General features: G+C 44.4%; 1 protein-coding gene across 1 annotated transcript in view; it reads right to left on the bottom strand.

The window, feature by feature from the left end:
* Window positions 1–2,978: 2,978 nt before the first annotated feature.
* Window positions 2,979–20,963, bottom strand: part of LOC147420349 (gamma carbonic anhydrase-like 2, mitochondrial) — a 42,288-nt gene continuing 24,303 nt past the window's right edge. Inside the window, exon 2 of the mRNA XM_086504665.1 lies at window positions 2,979–3,659. Coding sequence (XP_086360791.1) covers window positions 3,283–3,659 — 377 coding nt within the window. The 3' untranslated portion in view covers window positions 2,979–3,282. The remainder of the gene's footprint in view (window positions 3,660–20,963) is intronic.

The following is a 20,963-nucleotide window of genomic DNA, read 5'->3' as shown; positions in this document are numbered from 1 at the left end:
TTAAAGCATTGGCCCCACTTGTTTTTCCCCGACACCCGGGGCGGGGGGGGGGGGGGGGGGCATATGTTGCCTTTCATTTAGCTTTCAATCCCCACACTTATTTTACTACAATCAATCCCATGATTATGTAACTTAAGCTTTATTTGATGAACCATGCACCACACAAAGTATCAAAAAGGTTTGAATTTTTCTAGTGCTTGATTACGGATTGCTTGTTTTCTAAATGCTTGATTACAGATTGTGTGCTACTAGTTCATAAACTTAATCTAAAAGGGCATTGATTTAAGTATTGGACGAAGGCTAAATATAGTTAGGGATTTTCTTCAATCTTACTCATGGCCATACCACAAGGCACCAAAGGGAGAAAATTACCTATTTAGAGTGTAAGGATGGGCCTTTTTATGGCTAATGTACTATCGCGTATTGTCTCATGTATTAGAAGTTTCCTTTTTTTTTCTCTTAACAGCACAGTAGAGGGCCCAGAGGGGGAGGTGCTTATTCCTTCCAAATATTAGCCTTAAAACATGGTCGAGCAAGGACCGCATACCATCGGGCAAGAGCCACACGTAGGCATCACCATGGCCACCTAATTGATGCACCACGTGATGGGAACAATGGAGAGAACTCGTAGCAACCAGCTAGGAACCTCTTCCTCAGGTGACCCACCCAAGGAGGAGAGCAAGAGCCCTAGCAATGTGAACATGAGGTGAGCACAATGTGTCCTTCGTGAGGGGACCCAAGGGGGGGTTTGAACCCAAAACCAAGACAGAGCCTTACAATTAGACCAACTCTTTGGGGACGTATTAGAACTTTCTTGAATACTATTGTAGTACAAGATATAGATTGGGTATTCTTGGTGGTAGTTTAACGCATGTATAAACAACTAGCCCTTACCTCACTTAAACCTAAGGATGCTACACATAGACTTAAAACTTTTGATGTTGGAAGTGTTTTACATCAAGCCCTTTTGGCCAAGGTACAAGTGAAGCCTAGTTTGACACATATCATCCCACCAAAGGCTGTTAAGTTCTAACGTTCTGTTTGTGTGGGTCAAATAGTGAACCTCTCTCAATAACTCTCAAATGAGGATCTGATATTTAATTACTTTGAAATTTGTGAAATAAGAATAGAAATGGTTTGGGTAATGAATTCTTATGCTAAAACGTAAAAGAAATTTGATTTAGGCTGGTTACACATTTGCGTGCCCAAGCTTGGGCACGCAAATGTGGAGGCCAGGGGGCATTTGCTGATACGTAGCACAGAAAGGGCAATGGACAAGGTCTTGGACAGGTGATACCCCCTGCCCAAGCTCGGGCGGGGGTTGAGCTTTTGCCAAGTCAAATCAGGCAACGAACCAATGCGATGGACGCAACTGCTGAAAATCATTTTGCTTTATGATAAAATAATGTAGCCAGTGTGTAATGGATGCCCGCCCATCATCAAAAGTGACGAGCACCCGCATTGGCAGTGTGTATGCAGCCTTAATGTCATGGATTGTTATTTATTGTACTATTTAAGGCAAGTATACTTGTATGGTCCATCTTTTTAGGGGATTTGTAACATAAACACACACACCCTTGTCTCTCTACTAGTCTTTAGTCAAACTAGCACCATACAAGCAGATTATATTTAAGTAATAGTAGAGATACTAAAGTCAAATTCAGTCTAACCTTAATCAAATAATTTCTATGGCGATATGGTCATTTCACTGCAATAATTGCAGTGCTTATACAGATACTGCTTATAGTCATTTCATCCTAATAATTGGGGTACTTACATGGATATTACTTAAAGAGAAATCTTGTGAAGTTTCAACAAATTTTTGAGAAGGTACAACACTCCGATTGCATTTGAGAAACGACCATATTCAAGAGTAACAGAAATGCACTCCCAAGTGCACTTGAGAGATGGTAATGGCACCATATTTCAGGGTGTCTGAAATCAAGAATATCTAAGAGTTTACAAGATGGAACATTCTTGTAAATGCGCTCTTTTTGCGTAGCTTGCTCAAGACTAACTAATCCATTACTCCATAATGATCCTTGACATGCATTGTGCTACAGACCATCATGCTTCATTTAGGCGTCATCACAACGCACTGGATGCCTCAGTGAAAAACACAGTCAATTTTGCAGGTCAACAATCTCTGTGATATATGCACTTAATCAACCACAATAAGTATTGCATTTTCTCAAAGCAAAGTTGCAACATTTGGAGCTTTCAGCATTGCCAACACTAACAGGTGGGATGCGTTCAATATCTCATGGCTGGGTGCAAATCTGCGAGCATTCTTCGTAAGCAGAGACGAGTAATCTGAAAAAAGGGCGAGCTGTCTCTACCATGTGCACAAAGTAAAGGCTAGTAACATCTCATGGCCGGGTGCAAATCTGCGAGCATTCTTCTTAAGCCGAGACAAGTAATCTGAAACTACATGTTGTTTACCCGGGGTTTGAATGACTGAACTCAAACTCTATCGAGATGATGCCCACATGGTTACATCGCCCACATGCTTACCCTATGGCAAGATACAACAATTCCAAACACTCAGCATCAGTTACATCGCCCACATGCTTGCCCCAAGGCAAGATACAACAATTCCAACCTACCAATTGGAAGTTCGACCATCTTCCTATATCAGATTTGAATAGGTCTAGTAGCCAAATTATGACTTTTGTGTGTTTAACTGCAGATCAGGTTTGAAACATCTATTTGAATGCTCACTACACTCCTTCCTGATTGAGGGGGCAGTACAAATCACGTCGTCAATGGAAGCGCCTCTCTGCCTTCCAGAACATCGGAACACAATAGCATGTTACGAGGCTTGTTTCCTGCAATCATATATGGATCTTCCACACACAACATTCCACCAGTCAAAGATCTGATTGATTATCTATGACCTTAGGAGCACTACATCAGCTAACAAAAATGTACACAAAACTGCAAGCACATGGAGCTCATGCATATGAACTTTCATGATCTAGCTGTCAACAACTTCTTTCTTGTTTTCAAGTGAAACAAGGTGAACTTCCAGTAATATGGACGCAATTTAATACCCTTAACTGAGACAGGTACCAAATCACTCCGCATTGTCTTCTTGAGAGAGAGAATTACTTTCTGGTAACAACCAGTGATTATTTGAGAAAGAGTGCAGTGAACGACAATCTAGCACAGTCCAAGTATTGAGGGGTAAGGAAAAACCTCCTTTTGGTAACTTAACATTGACCTCTCGTCCGCGCAGGAACGCACAAGAGGGAGAGAGGCTGAAAGATGACCCTGCATGTTTCAGGCTGGCAACATGAGCGACTTCTTCAGCTTTTCTGCTTCCAAGTAAGCTGTGGAATATGGCAAGAACTCAGACATATGCATCTTCGCGACAGTTCTCATTTTCTCGGCCAGTAACTTGATGTTGTGCGTTTCGTCATACGTCAGCTGCCGTATAAATCGGGCAGGGTTACCACCCCAAAGCTCACCCGCAGGAATCCTTCTGCCAGGTGCCAGCACAGTGCCGGACATGAGAATGGCATTTGTCTCCACAAGGGACCCTTCCATCAGGACGCAACGCTGCCCAATAATAACTTCGTCTTCTATCACACAGGATCGCAAAGTGGAAAATGCTCCGACTGTGACATATTTGCCGATGTCTGTCTCTGCTGGGAGCCCTGCAAAGTAGAGTAAACACTAATGTGACATCAAAAAAGTGGTTATCATCAGCATCTGCCATCTTCACAATAGCCAAAACTAAACCTATCAATACATTGCAGACAATATGCCGAATGCAAAAACTCGGTCCAAGTAAACAAGCAATCAATGAAAGAAAGATTTGTGGCGTGCAGCACATGAAATGCATCTAAAAATAATGGCTATTCTTAACAGCTTTTTTGAGCAGATCCATGTTGAGCAACACCGATGGAATAGACATGCAGACAAGATTCCTTTTTCAATATACGAGCGAGAGCTCATCACAATATTACTTTTACTACCTGCACCACATAAAATGATATGCAATAGCATACCTGTAACAATCAGAAGCAGATCTGAATTTTAATACTTTTAAGGGATACAGAAAAACTTCTCAGAAGCCAGACTAAGAGAGGAGAAAAGAGGAGAGAATAGAGACACGGGACCAAAACATAGGCTCCCTCCCCCCTCTTTTAATTAAGGGGGAAGAAAGAATACAAGCACATAAACGGGAAGGTGGGGCTAGATACCCACACGCTATGACTAACCTTGATCTTGATGGAACTGCAAGAATCCTCTCCCTGACTGAACCTTAAGAGAAAAAGCTCTCTACTCTGAGAATCTTAACCCAATCTGAGGGTTTGACAACCCTTGAGTTCTTCTTGGAATCCATACCAAAATCCTTAAAGCAGAGGCCGAAGCCTTCTAATGAATCTTGATCTTGATGGAACTTGGGAGAACCCTCTCCCTGACTAAACCTTGAGAGAAGAAGCTCTCTAGAATCTTAACCCTATCTGAGGGAATGGCAACCTTTGATTTCTTCTTGGAATCCCTATAGCAGAGGCCAAAGCCTTCTACTGCTTCTACTCTCGCACCGGATAGGGAACCTGCAAAACACAGACAGCGCTGGAACAAATCTCACAAAAGAATATCACCTGACTCGGATTGTGGCAGTAGAGATGTAGAAGCTTCGTGTGATACACTCCGTTGGCCTCGACCACAAGTCACACACAACACGGTCTTTCGCATTAAAAACTTTGAGAGAGTACCCTGAAACTCTCCCCACTCTGTACCCTATTAAAGCTCTCCAAAATCCAGGTTTGTAGGCAACTGCTCCCGCATCTCCTGGAAGTCCTAATGATGCACAAAAGTGACAACGAATATCTATGGCTTGCCAAACAACACATCTGCCACTACATTCTTGTTTCCCTTCAGATATACTATCTGGAAATGAAATTGCGACAAAATGTTCGCCCTTCATATGCTTCTCTGAAAGCTTATTCTAGGACAAGAAGTATTGTACACTCTGATGATCCGTGTACACTCTGAAATCTGCTCCGAAGTAAGTAACGCCACCACTAAGTACCATAAATGACTGCTAAGAGCTCCTTTTCATGAATCTGTGCAACCCTCTGCGGTTAAGACAACATCCGATTCTTGTAAGCTATGGCATGGCCTTCTTGCATTAAGACCGCTCCTAGATTGCTTCCACAAGAGTCACAATAAACCTCAAAAGACTTATGCAACTCTGGTAACTTTAACCCTAGCCCGGTAGGCAACTTCTGCTTGAGTCTCTCAAACACCGCAATGTGTTAAGATCCCCAAGCGAAAGATACCCCTTTCTAAGTCCGAGTGTGTTGAGAGTTATGGCATCTCAAGTGAACTGCCCAATGAGTCCCATTGTTTATTTGGGCTTTTAGGTATTTATTTTACTTATTTGTCAAAGTCTGGGTAGGGCAATTTACTTAGATGGGTATATATGCAACCCATTGCCCCCATTGTACATTGCATCAATTATTCATTGCCAAGGTTGATTGGTTCAGGAGACTCTCTCTCTCTCTCTCTCTCTCTCTCTCTCTCTCTCTCTCTCCACCCACCTTGGTCTCTACGCTTCCACATCGTCAACTTTGACATGGTATCAAAGCCTTGGCGTTGAGAAGAGCAAGTGGAGAAGAAGAAGCCGTGAAGAGTGTACCCTCCCTCATCGCCGGCATCATCTTACCCCCCACTGCCTTGGCGAGTATGCGACTCTAGTTTTCACAGAGAGGCCTATGGGACATAGTTGACTGCTTGGAGCCTAGTCCTACGAGGCATTCCAACATAAGATACACCCGCCTTCAAGATGACGAGTATCTAAAATCGTGTGTCGATCGGGATGCTGGTAATGCAAAGGAAATGTCGACCATTGCGGAATCTCTTACTAAGGAAATTTCTCCAGCCATTAAGACTTTGAAGACTGCCAACGATATGTGGTTCAAGCTTGTTGGAATGTTTGATAGGGATTCTACGATGCGAGCAGTCACCCTTCTTGGATAGTTATTTGCCATCCAGTTTCCACAAGAAAGTTCCATGCAATCATTTCTTATGAAGGGTAAAGTTATTCATGGTCAACTATCCCTATGAAAAGTGCTCCCTATAATTAGTTTGGACCCTTGTGTTGGAGTTCAAGTTATCGGTGTTTGAACCCGTGGATCGGAGTTCAAGGCACATGCATTTGGCAAGGAGCCGATCATACGTATCTAAAACACTATGGATGAGTGCACCAATCCATTGTTGTTGGCCGGATTATGGACACGATGTGTTCCACAGTTCATTATCTTGGAGTATTTTGGACGTGATGTGTTCACAATTTACGAATGGGGATTCTTGGACGTCGTGTGGTCTACAATTCAAATTTTCTAAAAGGCAACCGATGCTCAAGATGGCATTCTTCTAAAGTACAAAGTTGAGGGTAGCAAATCCAAGGTGTATTGTAAGGTGCAACGGAAGTGAATCTTGATATTGCTCAAGATGAGTGCTCCGAACTGTGCTCAAGGGTTCCGTTTACTTACGGAAGGGAGAGCCTTCCGTTCCTTTAGAGAGAGAGTGCAGTGATCACAAACAAAGTGAATGCTACTGTGAATGAAAGTGTTGAGACTGAGAGAGAGAGAGTGAGAGAAGAATACGACATTAGAAGGTTCTCAAACCCTCCTCCAAGGGGCCCCCTCTTTATGGCGAGAGAGGTCTATGCTATAGATTGCACAAATTTGGTACAATGGTCTAGATGCAATGGTCTTGCCCACGATGTCGACAACAATGATGACAACAACGAGGACGGACTGAAAACTGAAAACACTAGGGCTGAAATGCTGGGATCTACAAAAACGCTGACTTTCTGCTGAATACTGACACTGTGTCGGCGAGGATGGCAATGACGACGATTCACGACGATGCGCTGAAAACGCAGATGCTGAAATCTGAAAACAGCAGGCTGAAACTGTAAGTGCTGGCTGGCTCGACGGTACAACTAGGATCTGTCATGGGTAGGTGAGATCTGCAAAGCTAGGGGCTAAATCTGCAAGGGGTAAGTGCTAAAATCTTAAAACGCTAACTGTCTTGGCTGATCTGGCGTCGGGAAACTGCAAAATGCTAGGCCTGATCTGTAACTGAAAGCGCCAGGCTGATCTGCTGCTGCTGGAGGAAACGTTGGGGAGGAACTGCTGCAGAAAACGCTAGTGAATCTGGGATCCAAAAACGCTCGCTGCTTCTGTTGGCTGAAAACGCTAAGGGCCTTCTGCTGGTCTTACTGAGAAGGTGCACTGCAAGTCGCCTGAGCTGCTTCTGCTGCCTCTTCTGCTGGAAATGGGCACCCCTATCTGCTTATATACCAATCTCATGTTGGGTCGAGCAAGCTCCCTTACAACCCCATGACCCTGGAAAATGGTGAAATTAAATAATAAAAACGCCAGATACCTGTGAAATGGCCGGAATTTGGACCTTCTGCTTGGACAATGCATATGTTCGGTGGTACTGGGTGTGCAATCAGAGGATATGCAACTACTCTCAGTGCCTGGACATGCAAGGCCTATGAACAGGCTCACAAAGGTGCCAGAACACTTCCTAGGCTAACCTGAACCCTAGACCTGAGATAGCTTGTCCACATGCACATAGGGTTAGATGTGCACGTGACATCTCCTCCTTTTTAAAGTGAGGTACTGATACCGAGCTGCATGGCATCGAGAGAGTGCGCCAACAACTCCTGGGATCCTGCGAAGAACTCTTCCCCGACCCACTCTGATGCGTGGGTCGAGGGATACTTGAACTTCATGAAGGTCTGCAACGCTTGCTTCTTGGGCCATGCCGAAAGCGACACAAAGTGATCTGTTGCAGCTTCAATGCTCCAACTTTGGCTATGGTCGTGGGTCCACCTTCGCCAAGAATCTCCGAGGAGGATATTAGTGAAAATATTTCCAACACAAAACCATAAAAATACCCATTCCATGTAGAGTAACTCGAAAAATACTATTCTCCCTAAATGACGGTGCATGCAATGTAGATGAACAAGGTGACAGAGTGCCAAACCATCCACCAAATACACACGGATCGAAACTTGACTTTTTGACCTAAACCTATCAACTATGGCAAATCACAATGGAAATGCCGATGCTTGATAAACAATGCTCGTGCTCTTTCTGAGACTGTGTCATGCTAAGGAAGAAACATGTAAAAGCGATTGACAAAACGGACAATCGGGAAACAATGTGAATTCCTTGAATGCAAACTTTTTTTCGGTTCTAGAGTAATCTGCATACATCTGTGCGCATCCATGAGTGAATCACGTGCATCGTACAATATGGCATGCCTGTGAAAAGGGAACACATAAAGACGGTGACGAAAATACAAGAAACCGGCACGAATGAGAAACTCGAACAATGCGTGCTGACTAATCATGCGAACACAAAATACTTCCTGAATGGGTTCTTTGGACCTCGACTCAAGAGTCAAGATCGGTCCTGCGTGACTGATCATATTTGCAATGAGGTTAGCTTCACTAGAAAAATCATCATCTAAACCTGTTGAGATGCGAGGTTTTGTTGCATCTCTTGTGTGAACAATCTCTTCCACCTAGAAAAGTGTCGTGTGTCAATAACCCATGTGAATAACCCCTTATCACCCATGTGTGAAGGAAAGCCAATAGTGAAGGAAAGCCAATAGTGTTTGTGCATAGGCAACCACATCTTGTGCTCATGTGTCAAAAGGTTGTCTCTTTTGTATAAGCCTATATAGAGGCACATTCTGCTGAATAAAATTCAAGTTTTATCATTTGCAATATACCCTATTGTATTGTGCAATAGTCTCTCTCTCAAGCTCTACACTAACCTCTACAAAGCATGTCATTAGCATGAATGGCACACTAACCTATCCACCTTAACCCAACAACTGGTATCAGAGCATGGTTTAGATTAGTATTTCCTAATCTATTAGATCCTAGGCATTCTCTCTATTATGCTAGATTAATCGCATTGGCTCTCTCTCCCTAAGCCATTGCAATTGCTAATTATACCTCCCATGCATTGCATAATAGATTAGTGCTAATTGCTTCTTGGTGTATACTTTGGGCCAATACCCTCACATAAGCAATTACACTAGGATTTTGTGCTTAATTAGCATTCACTTTAGCCTAATTTTTCTTTTCTTTAGTATGTTTTTGCTTGATTTTTGCACATAATTAAGAAAATCCCCATCCTACTGCACTGGAATTTTTCTAAAGCTCTCTGTTTTCAGCTTCATTTTGAGCCATCAAACTCAAAAATTAGAGGAGATAAGTCCCCTTATATACATTATTACTCGTGTGTGTGTGTGGGGCTATGTGGACAAAACTGTGTGGGAGCAACCCCCTAAATAGGCCAACTAGTGCTCAGTTGGTGGCCAACTAACTTTCCCACCCATAGTCAAAGGGGGCAACGGGCTGACCTCAACGGCATCGGTAAATTCCGGCATATAGACGTTTCAGGTCCGAACAGACCGAACGGAGCTGCCTGCAATTTTATCACCTCTGATCGCCTCCAACCGGTGGCGCCCAGCCGACCGGCCGCCGAACCGTTTCCCCATTGCGCATTCCCTCTGCCTGCTTCCGACCGGTGTCCACAGCCGACTGGCCAGAAATGACAAGCCCACGCGCGAGCCTCTTGTCCAACGGCCCGACCCCCACTAGGGTTGTTTCCCACCAAGCTTCAGCGCCCTCAAGCCCAAGGCTGAGGTTGTGTCCCACACACCCAAGGCTGTTAGGACTAGTTCCTTGCTACTATCGACGGAGCTCTTTTGAGCTCACCATAATCTTCAAAAGGGTAATCTTCAAGTCTAGAGCATTCTCTAATCGCTTGATCAATGAATCCAACTCTCAATAAGCTCTTTATACAAAGTACTTAAAGGCTAGATTGTTTACCAGTGAGCACATACAGGATTAGCATCGCTTCCATTTGCAGATCCTAAGCTTCAATATTGCAAATTTGTGAAGAGGTACTCCATGATATTGGAGAGTGACTTCACAATCAAATTGTAAAACCATTGAAATTAACTGCTCACGAGGATTAGACACTGCCCAATGACCCGGGTAAGACCTTCCTCTCACCACACACGGGAGTGCACCATCATGGGAGAAAAGGGAATCGACAAATTCAGTAGCCATGGCTTTCACACGTGGCAAGCAAAAACCAAGGGCTACTTAATGCAAAAGCAATTATGGTCTGTCAGTAAGCCGGTAAGTGACGTTGACAAAATCGAAACACAACAAAGCTTATCACAATTTGCAGCTAAGCATGAGTAAGCTCTTGGCATTTTACTCACTTCACTTGACGACAACTTTGTGCATTATTTAGACGATTGTACCACTACACACGATGCATGGATGACTCTAGAGCAACATTTTGATGCTATTGCCAAACATTCTAAAATTGCATTAAAAATGCAACTTTATGGATTGCTTATGAAGCCTGGAGAAGATGTGTCATCTCTAGTCAATAGGCTCAAAAGTATTTGCACACAGCCGACATATATAAAATGCCCTGTAGATAATGAAGATCAAATTGTTGTGCTTCTCAAAGCAATACCAGATGCAAATTTTGGCCAAATTGTAACAGTGCTTAAAGAGAAAGACCCAATCCCTAAAATTGAAGATGTAATAAACTCTCTTCAAGAGCACGAAAAGAAACTCAAAGGCAGTCAACAACAGTCAAATGGTGCTTATGTGGTCTCATCCAACCGCTACAACCGCAATCACAAAAGGAACTTAAAGTGCACACATTGTGACAGAACAAATCACCTTTCAAAGGCAACCATGCTACAAAGTATTGCAAACTCAATATTAAATCTTCACAGGTTACCAATTACAAAGAGCATTTCAAAGATCACACAAAAGCAAAAATCAACCTTGCCACCTATGGAGATTCTGACAAAGATAACGACAACAATATTGGCTTGGTATATGATGATATATTGTGAGCATTCTCTTAATTGTACCTTACCCTCTATTTGTGCCAGGGGAGGCTTGTGTGTGTGCCTACACCCTGATGTTTTGTATGTCTACACCCTTTGTGTCTAGGGGAGGCAACTTTGTGTTCAAGGGGAGGCTTGTGAATTGTGTGCCTCACCCTAGTGTGTTTTGAGGGGAGGATTGTGTGAGTGATATACAACCAAAACCCACATAGGGGAGAGTCTCTCTCTCAAGCTCTACACTGACCTCTCCAAAGCATGCCATTAGCATGAATGGCACACTAACCTATCCACCTTAACCCAACAAAACCATCATCCTTGCGAACAATCATATCTCTTCATGCAAAAAATGTGTGTCATGCTTCAGAGAAGAAAGAACTGAGAGAGTCTCCTTCTCATGTTTCTTTTCAAGCTTCGTCTGCACATTAAAAATGAGAGGTAAAGAATGAAGATCCTCTTCACCACGAATGATTATGAGAGAGTCACTTTTGGCATTTAGAGTGAGTGTATTGTCTGCCCAATCAATGAGAGAATTATGTTCACGAAACCATAGAATGTTCAAAATCATATCACATTTTGAGAGAGGAAACACGACAAATTATTTACGGAAGGAAGCTTGTTGAATAGTGAATAACACATCACGGCACTCTTGTGTAATGAAAGAGTCCATACCGGGAAGCCTCACACCTCGAGAGGAGTTGTCTGGCTAACCTCCAAGCGGGCTCTCTCTACAAGAGAGCCACCAATCACATCATGCATATTGTCTCAATCAAACAATATTACAAAACACTGACCCTTCACATGACCATAACATTTAAAGAGAGACTCATCAATGTGTGTGTCAAAAACATGTGGAGAATCAGATTGGTTCACTAAATGCTTGTGGTAGTTGTCCGTGCTTTGGGTTCTTTAGGTATTGTTGTCTTAGGACATGCCTTCTTTGTATGACCCTTGACGTGACATTGATAACATCGACCTTCCTTACCATAAATGATTTGTTCTTCTGGCATTATGTATCTTCCTCTAATTCCTTGTGTAGCTTTTCATATGGGGTTAGCACCTATTTTAGATTTACCCTTAGATTCATTTTGAGAGTTCTTTTCCAAAGAATTAGAGGAAGATGGGCTAGAAGAGTTACCATTCTCACCGTTCTGTGGGTTCTGAGGAGTCTGAGAGGTAATGTGAGAAGACTTGTTTTCCTTAGGCTTTCCTTTGTTGTGCTTTATCTACTGTTAGAGAGCAATCGCTACCGCCTTGTTGATATCCATGAGGTCGAGTACTTCGACATCAAACTTGATATATACTCGTCCAACCCGAAAAGGAATGCCTCTTTGCGCTCATCATCCGATTTGCGTAATTGGGTACCGAGCTGCAAAACACAAGAAAGACATAACTAGCATACCATTTTGCTTGAGACTGAGCCAATCTTCTTTCAACCGCACTATGTATTGAGGTGCCATAAACCGCACCTTGAGCTTGTCTTGGAAGTCGGCCCAATTGAAAGAAAGGGGCATGCCTTCTTCCGCTTCCTCTAGGTGCGCAGCCAACTGTGCCTCTTGCCACGCTTGATACCAATTAATGGCATCACCGGCAAGATACATGGCTGTCGTCAAAACCTTGCTATTCAATGTTTTCTTAGTTGTCGCAAAGTAAGCATTAAGTTGATGCAACCAAGAATGAATAACATTAGCACCCATCATACTTATTGAACATCAACTTCTCAGTGACTGGATTGTTGGAGTCTGTATCTCTACTTGTGCTACCTGATGAACTACCACATCTTTGACGGGCTCGAATTTCGAGGTGAGTACTTGTAGGACCAACTCTTGCATGTGTTGGTCTCTCTGCGCCTCACGGTCTAACTCCATAGCCGCTCACCTTTCTTCGGCCGCGATGCGTTGAGCTTTGCGTGCTTGCTCTATGGCGGCACACTGCGCCTCTTGTTGTAGCATCATGTCCATCATCGACTTGACCAAAGCCTCCATAGGATTTGGTGCAACCCGTGGCGTAGATGGGGATGGGGGAGGATTGGGAAACAATCCTCTTGGTGTAGAAACTTCTTCTTCACCAACTCCATTCTCATCACCTTCACGCAAAGTATCCATTCCGCTTCGGGTGATGACCATACACTGAGATCTTGGGTACTTAAGTTCTTTAAGAACTTGGGTTCTTGAGGAACTTGGGTTCTTGAGGTTCTGGTTCTTGAGTTCTTGAGGTTCTTGAGTTCTTTAGCTTGCAATCGGTGTTTGAGAAGGCTTTTCTCTTACCCGAGCTCGACTCTTTCCTGCGGGCGCACCCCTTGACGGCCTTGCGCTCACACCAAAGTTGCTTTTTTTTACCTCACATCGATTGGCCGGCCGCTAAGTGCACGGTCCGCTCTCAATGAGTGAAGCGAGGAACATGGGGAGGCTGGACAAGCCTTTCTTTCTTGGGTTACCTGTCACTCTTCAAAAACACGATTAGGAATCGACATGCCCAAGTGGACTTGGGTTACGTGCGACCGCAACAAGCAAAAAAATTCTTGTGGTTCTTTCCTTGAGTGATACAGAACACTGCCAAAGCTCCGATACCAATGTAACGTGCAGCGGAAGTGAATGTTTAACTTTGCTCAAGATGAGTGCTCCGAACTGTGCTCGAGGGTTCCTTTTATTTACAGAAGAGAGAGCATTCCGTCCCATTAGAGAGAGTGTGCAGTGATCACAAACAAAGTGAATGCTACTGTGAATGAAAGTGTTGAGACTGAGAGAAAGAGTGAGAGAAGAATACGACACCAGACAGTTCTCAAACCCTCCTCCAAGGGCTCCCCTATCTGTGGCGCGAGAGGTCTATGCTATAGATTGCACAAATCTGCTACAATGGTCTAGATGCAATGGTCTTGCCGACGATGTCGACGACAATGATGACGACGACGAGGACGGGCTGAAAACTGAAAATACTAGGGCTGAAATTCTGGGATCTGCAAAAACGCTGACTTTCTGCTAAATATTGACACTGTCGGTGAGGATGGCGATGAAGACGATTCGACGACGATGCGCTGAAAACGCAGATGCTGAAATCTGAAAACAGCGGGCTGAAACTGTAAACGCTGGCTGACTCGACGATACGGCGAGGATCTACTGTGGGTAGGTGAGATTTGCAAAGCTAGGGGCTAAATCTGCAAGGGCTAAGTGCTGAAATCTGAAAACGCTAAATGTCTTGGCTGATTTGGCGTCGCTAAACTGCAAAACGCTAGGCCTGATCTATAACTGAAGACGCCAAGCTGATTTGTTGCTAGAGGAAACGCTGGGGAGGAGTTGTTGCAGAAAACGCTAATGGATCTAAGATCCAAAAACGTTGGCTGTTTCTGTTGGCTGAAAACGCTAAGGGCCTTCTGCCGGTCTTGCTGAGAAGGTGCACTGCAAGTCGCCTGAGCTTCTTCTGCTGCCTCTTCTGCTCGAAATGGGCGCCCCCTATCTACTTATATACCAATCTCATGCTGGGTCGAGCAAGCTCCTCTACAGTCCCACGACCTTGGAAAATGGTGAAATTAAATAATAAAAATGCCAAATGCCTGTAAAATGTTATGTCCCAAGGGCCAAAACTGGCCAGGATTTTGGACCTTCTACTTGGACAATGCATATGCTCGATGGTACTGGGTGTGCAATCAGAGCATATGCAACTACCCTTAAGTGCCTGACATGCACAGCCTACGCACAGGCTCACAAAGGTGCCAGAACACTTCCTAGGCTAACCTGAACCGTATACCTAAGATAGCTTGTCCACATGCACATAGGGTTAGATGTGCACGTGACATGTATCCAGCATGGTGCTGAGTCTGAGAGATAGAGAGAGAAGAGAATACGACACCAGACAAGTTGTCAAACCCTCCTGCGAAGGCCCCACTCTCTATGGTGAGAGCGGTCTACTTATGATTGCACAAATCTCTACAATGCTTGGACTTGCCGACGATGTTGACGACGATAAGGACGACGACGAGACAGGCTGATATCTAAAAATGCTAATGGCTGAAATCTGCAAATCTTTATCTGCTGAATTCTGACTCTATGGCGGTGACGATGTAACGACACAACGACGACGCGCTGAAAACGCAGATGCTGAAATCTGTGTTTTCTAGGCTGAAACTGTAAGCCTTGATGAATCTCATCGAGCGGCGAGGATCTGCTGTGGGAAGGTAAGATCTGCGAGGTTTGGGGTCTTTCCTGCGGGTACTGACTGCTGAAAACTGAAAACGCTGATGTTCTTGATGTCCTTGTCGCGAAGGTCTGCAAAAACACCGCGCTTGATCTGCAAACCAAAAACGCTAGGGCTGAAAATCTTCCTGCGGTGGGAATCTGCTAACGCTGGGGCTGATCTGTTGTGGTTCTGTCGCCAGGCTGATGCAGATGCAAAGACGCTGGCTGATCTGGGTTCTTGTCCAAAAAACACTAGCCCATCTACTGTGAAGCAAAAACGCTAGAGATCTTTGGGATCCTGCTGAGAAGTTGCCTATGAGCACTGCTTCTGCTGCCTCTTCTGCTAGAAAGTGCTAGCGCTAGGTTTCTCTATATACAAACTTAGTGGATTTGCCCTACCCAGTTTCCAACAAAAGTCACTTAAAAATAATAAGTGAAAAATGTCAAAAATAGGGAAAATAGGTTTTATGCACTCGAAACTGCTCCTCATGGATTCTGATGGTCATTCTGTGTGCAACCAGAGGATATGCATCTACTCTAAGTGTCTGGACATGCACGATCTGCGAACAGACTCACAAAACTGCCAGATCACTTCCTATTCTGGGCTGACTGAACTGAACTGAACTGAACCCTTGTCATGAAGTAGCTTGTCCACGTACACATAGGGTTAGATGTGCACGTGACAATACTTCTGCATCATCAACTTTAACACGGTGCAGGAGACCAATCTCGAATAGCTGCCATCTTAGCTAGATCCGTACTAACACCTTGGACGAAACAATATGCCCCAAAAAATGTATCTACAATAAAAAGAACTCACTTTCCTTCCCATTGATAACCAATTCATGTTCTCGTAATGCCTTGAATTGTAAGGTACAGCGGAATGAATGTCTGAACTTTGCTCAAGATGAGTGCTCCAAACTGTGCTCAAGGTTCCTTTTACTTACGGAAGGGAGAGCCTTCCGTTCCTTTAGTGAGAGAGTGCAATGGACACAAACAAAGTGAATGGACACAGTGAATGAAGGTGCATGAGACTGAGAGATAGAGAGAGAAGAATACGACACCAAAGACATTGTGAAACCCTCCTCCGAAGGCCCCACTCTCTATGGCGAGAGCGGTCTACTATTGATTGCACAAATCTCTACAATGCTTGGACTTGCCGACGATGAGGACGACGACGAGACGGGCTGAAATCTGAAAACTCTAAGGGCTGAAATCTGCAAATCTTCTATCTGCTGAATTCTGACTCTATGTCGGTGACGTTGTCGATGGCGACGATGCGACGACGACGCGCTGAATACGCAGATGCAGAAATCTGCGTTTTCCGGGCTGAATCTGTAAACTTCGCGGGATCTAACCGTGCGGCGAGGATCTGCTACGGGAAGGTGAGATCTGCGAGGTTCGGGGGTTGATCTGCGGTGTCTAAAGGCTGAAAATTGAAAACGCTGGTCCTAGGGCTGATTCTGTCGCGATGATCTGCAAAAACACTGAGGTTATTCTGCAAACCAAAAACGCTCGGACTGAAATTGGTCCTGCTGTCGCCGGTGGTTCTGCAAATGCAAAACGCTAGGCTGATCTGCTGTGTCGTGATGACGCAAGGGCTGATCTGCTGTGCACAAAACGTCAAGGCTGCTCTGATGCAAAAACTACGGGTGTTGGTCTTGCTGAGAAGTTGCCTGTAGAGCAAGGTGCTCCTGTTGCCTCTTCTACTAGAAAGTGCTAGTGAAACCGGCCAATTTCAATCCAAAAAGGGCGGTAGACTTTACTTCAAACCTTGATTTAGCTTTCACCCATTATTAGTCGTCTATTATACCTGCGCTATAGTGACACAAGAGAGGGGAATGGGATACAGATGCTAGAATGCACCTGTATGAGAAGACCGACACCAGATTGGCCCCTAACTTACGCGCCCCTTTCGGTATTTCTTTATTCTTCCAAAGAGGGAATAAACGTTGTGGATCCCTACAAGCTGCCCCGCACAAACTTGGCTGAATTTCAACTGTTCCGGCCCGATTTCGCCAACATAACTGTACTAGGACCCTTCACAGTCAGTATTCCCACGCATTGAGTGACTTTCCCGACGCATACGGGCACTTTGCAAGACCTGGCGAGAATCTGCAGCACGCTGAATTCTCTGTTTTCAGCCCCGAAAATGCGCCAGATCGCCTGTACAACGGTCCCCTTGCGTCCCCGAACCTCCTGGGGGTATTAGGGTCCGTTTAGGGCCAAAACCCTAAACCTGCAAAAATACACAGCAGGCTGTAATTTACTGTTTTGGGCTCCGTTTCGCGTGCCGGTCGCATCCGTAGCAAGTCCTCAAGCTCCCGCACCTGTAGGGCTACTTGCCCTTTGAATCGGACAAGATTTCTGGCGTGAAACCTCTCCGAATTCACCTGTACCTGCGGGGGGGATTAACCGCTAGCTAATCCAGTACCAGTGCAAGAGGCTCTTGCCTCGGCAATCGCGCATGAACCCACACATCTGTACATTGGTCAAATGAAGAGCCCACTAGAGGGGCATAACATACTGCCAAAGGGGAGAGAGAGGGCAGTGCGTAGCGTGCAGGGCATCACTCCTGGCACCGCACTGTGCATAAGAGGAAAAGCAAGCACTCCATAGCTCTTAACCTGTGACAAAATCTGAAAATCAGCCTCCTCTCTCATTTTAGGCGCCCCCTCTCTGGCCAGGAGTAGCAGAATGCTCACAGAGTGCCACATGGCACATTTTCCGACTTTGGGCATTCCGGCTAAAAATATCTCAATTGGTGCGTCAGTTGACTTTGCAGCAGAGCAAGAAAATGTTCCCCTTGTCATTCCGGAGGTAATGACGCCAACACATTTTCAGGTCCCAAAATAGCAGTTCCCTAAATTTTAGGAGATGCTTCCATTGTATCTTTCTAGGTCATCCGACCCTCTTTGTACACTGCGGCCACATCCAGAACTGAAATGTAGCCTCTGTAGCAAAGGATTCCACTTTGGCTAGTGAATGACCCCATTTTGGCTAACCATAGTCCTTGTCCAACCTTAGTGCTCTCTAGCCCTCAGGCCTCAACTCCCTCTGGACAGTTCCACACTAGCTATGCAATGCAGGGCAATTAGATTTCCGGAGGGGTGTTTCCAAAAAGTGAAAGTAAATAGATAATAAGAAAGAAATCAACAAAAAGGATAGATAGTAGTCACACGCTGGTGACATACCCCCCTCTTGAAATCTCAAACGTCCTTGTTTGCATCTATGTCGTACATGCTTACTGTCAACACTGATGTATTCAACACTTGTCGACACATATACGACACATACATGCTCATTGTCAACCCTGGTGTATTCAACACCTCGTCGACTCATGTATTGCCTGCGTGTGAACCCTGTCCCAATGACATAGTGGTAGCTTCGCACTCTGCCATTGCTTTGAGTCACTAACTTTCCAATGACAAAATGGTAGTTGCACATTTTGCCACTGTCTTATAGTACACGTTGGATCCCGTAACACTTTCGAGCATACCCAAACCGACAGTTACACATGTACTCTTTAATAGAAGAAATTACTGTATTCTTGACAAACTAACAAGAGATACTCACTTCTATAGCACTAAGCACACTTTTGGACATTCCATAAGAGCAATTGCCAAACTGACAATCTGTACAGCTCTAACATTCATGTAACAGGTATTTCATTTGAGCTCACTTTAAATACCATGTACATCATTTGTTTCAAAAGCCATTGTCACACTGACAATCCATGTAGCTCTGAAACTCATGGGGTCAAGGTAGGTTGCAAACCGAAGGCTTCGAGGTAAAGTGATAACACAGTTGGTGACTCTGCAAGTTCACCTTCTTCCATCCACTTAGCATCCATTGGTGGATAGTTTCTGAACTTTACCAAGTAACGCCTAGCAACCTTGCCTTTCACTTTCCTTTCTTTGTGTGCCAAAATCTGTTCAGGGACCAAGATCTCGTCAAGTTCCTCGACTTCCGGCTGATCTTCAGCTGGCATATCTTCTGGCACATCACCCACATAGGGTCTGAGAAGACTCACATGAAACGCATTGTGAATCTTCCAACTGTCAGGCAATTTCAGCCTATATGCAACATCACTGATTATGTCGCACACTTGAAAAGGCCCATAGTAACGCATGCTGAGCTTTGGAAACAATCTTTCCTTGCCCTTCATCTTCTTTAACCTTGCCTTTTCAAAGCGTAAAAGCACCCAATCACCAAGTGAATATACCACTTCACGGCGGTGACGATCAGCTGCTTTCTTTTGCTTTGCCTGAGTCTTTTCTAAGGCCACTTTGACCTTCTTGTACATTTCATCCATGTCCTGAACATACTTATCTGCTTCAAATATCTTGTCCTTTGTATGCACTATGGGAGGAACTTTCTTGCCACCTTCAACTATCTCAAAGGATGCCTTGCCAGTTGATGAATGCACTGTATTATTGTATGCATACTCCACCAATGGCAAATACTGCTCTCACTTTCCTTTATGCTCTGACACATAACACTTTAGCAGATCTAGGACAGTAGAATTTGCCTCTTCTGACTGCCCATTTGTTTGAGGATGAAATGACGAAGAGAATTTGAGCGTGGTGCCCATATTCTCAAACAAGCCTCTCCAGAACAAACTTGTCATGCGTGGATCACGGTCGCTAACAATCGATTGTGGCATGCCATGATACTTGAAAATATTGCTCATAAACAAGCGTGCCATCTAATCTGGCTTTATCTTCTTCCTGACAGGAATAAAATGAGCCTGTTTGCTAAATCTGCAAATAATGGTCCAAATACCATCGTTTCCTATCTGCGTTCTCGGAAGATCAAAGATAAAATCCATAGCAATACTTTCCCATGGTTTATCTGGAATAGGTAGTGGTTGCAATAACCCTGGTGCCTTTTGCCTGCCAAACTTGACCTTTTGGCATATTAGGCATTCTCGCACAAAGGCATCCACATCCCTTCTCAATGTAGGCCAATAGAAGAATGTCTCAACCGCTTTAACTGTAGCATCGATACCACGATGCCCTGCATACGGTGGGACATGACTCTCTTCCATCACTTTGAGTCGCAATGGCTTTGTGACACACAATCTGCCATGCATCATCATGAACCCATCTTTGAGAAGATAGTGTTCATGACGTTGTCCATCCATTAGCTGCTCGAAAACGCTTGCAAAATCTTCATCATTTGCATACTGTTCTCTCATATCATCAAGTTCGTGATGATAAGGAATTGACACAGCTGAAATTTGTGGCTTCCTTGACAAGGCATCAGCCACAACATTCTTCTTGCCTTCCACATGGACAATCTGAAAATGGAACATTGACAAGATATTTGCCCATCGCATATGCTTCTCAGATAACTTTGTCTGTGTCAAGAAGTACCGCAAGGTCTGATGGTCCATTTGGACAACGAAATCTGCACCTAGCAGGTAGTGTTTCCAACTTAAGAGCGCATGAATCACAGCCAGTAACTCTTTCTCATAGACCTGCATGGTCATCTCTGGCCCTTGCAAAATTCTGCTCTCATAGGCTACTACCCTACCATCTTGCATTAGCATTGCACCAATGCTACTACCACAGGCGTCGCACTGGACCACAAATGACTTCCTAAGATCTGGCAACACAATGACTGGATCTGAAGTCATCTTTTCCTTTAAGAGATTAAAAGCTGAAATCTCTTTTTGTGTCCATCTAAAGGTGACTGCCTTCTTTTGAAGAGCATGTAAAGGTGAAGCAATCTCAGCGAAATTTCGGATAAACCTTCTGTAATAGGAGCATAGTCCCAAGAAACTTCGGACATCGTGCACCGTCTTCAAATTTGGCCATGACTTGATCGCTTCAACTTTTGCAGGATCCATTCTGACAC

This window comes from Adiantum capillus-veneris, chromosome 28 (assembly GCF_014529385.1).
Source record: "Adiantum capillus-veneris isolate H3 chromosome 28, ASM1452938v2, whole genome shotgun sequence".
Taxonomy (NCBI): domain Eukaryota; kingdom Viridiplantae; phylum Streptophyta; class Polypodiopsida; order Polypodiales; family Pteridaceae; genus Adiantum; species Adiantum capillus-veneris.
This window is presented reverse-complemented; position numbering and strand designations above follow the sequence as displayed.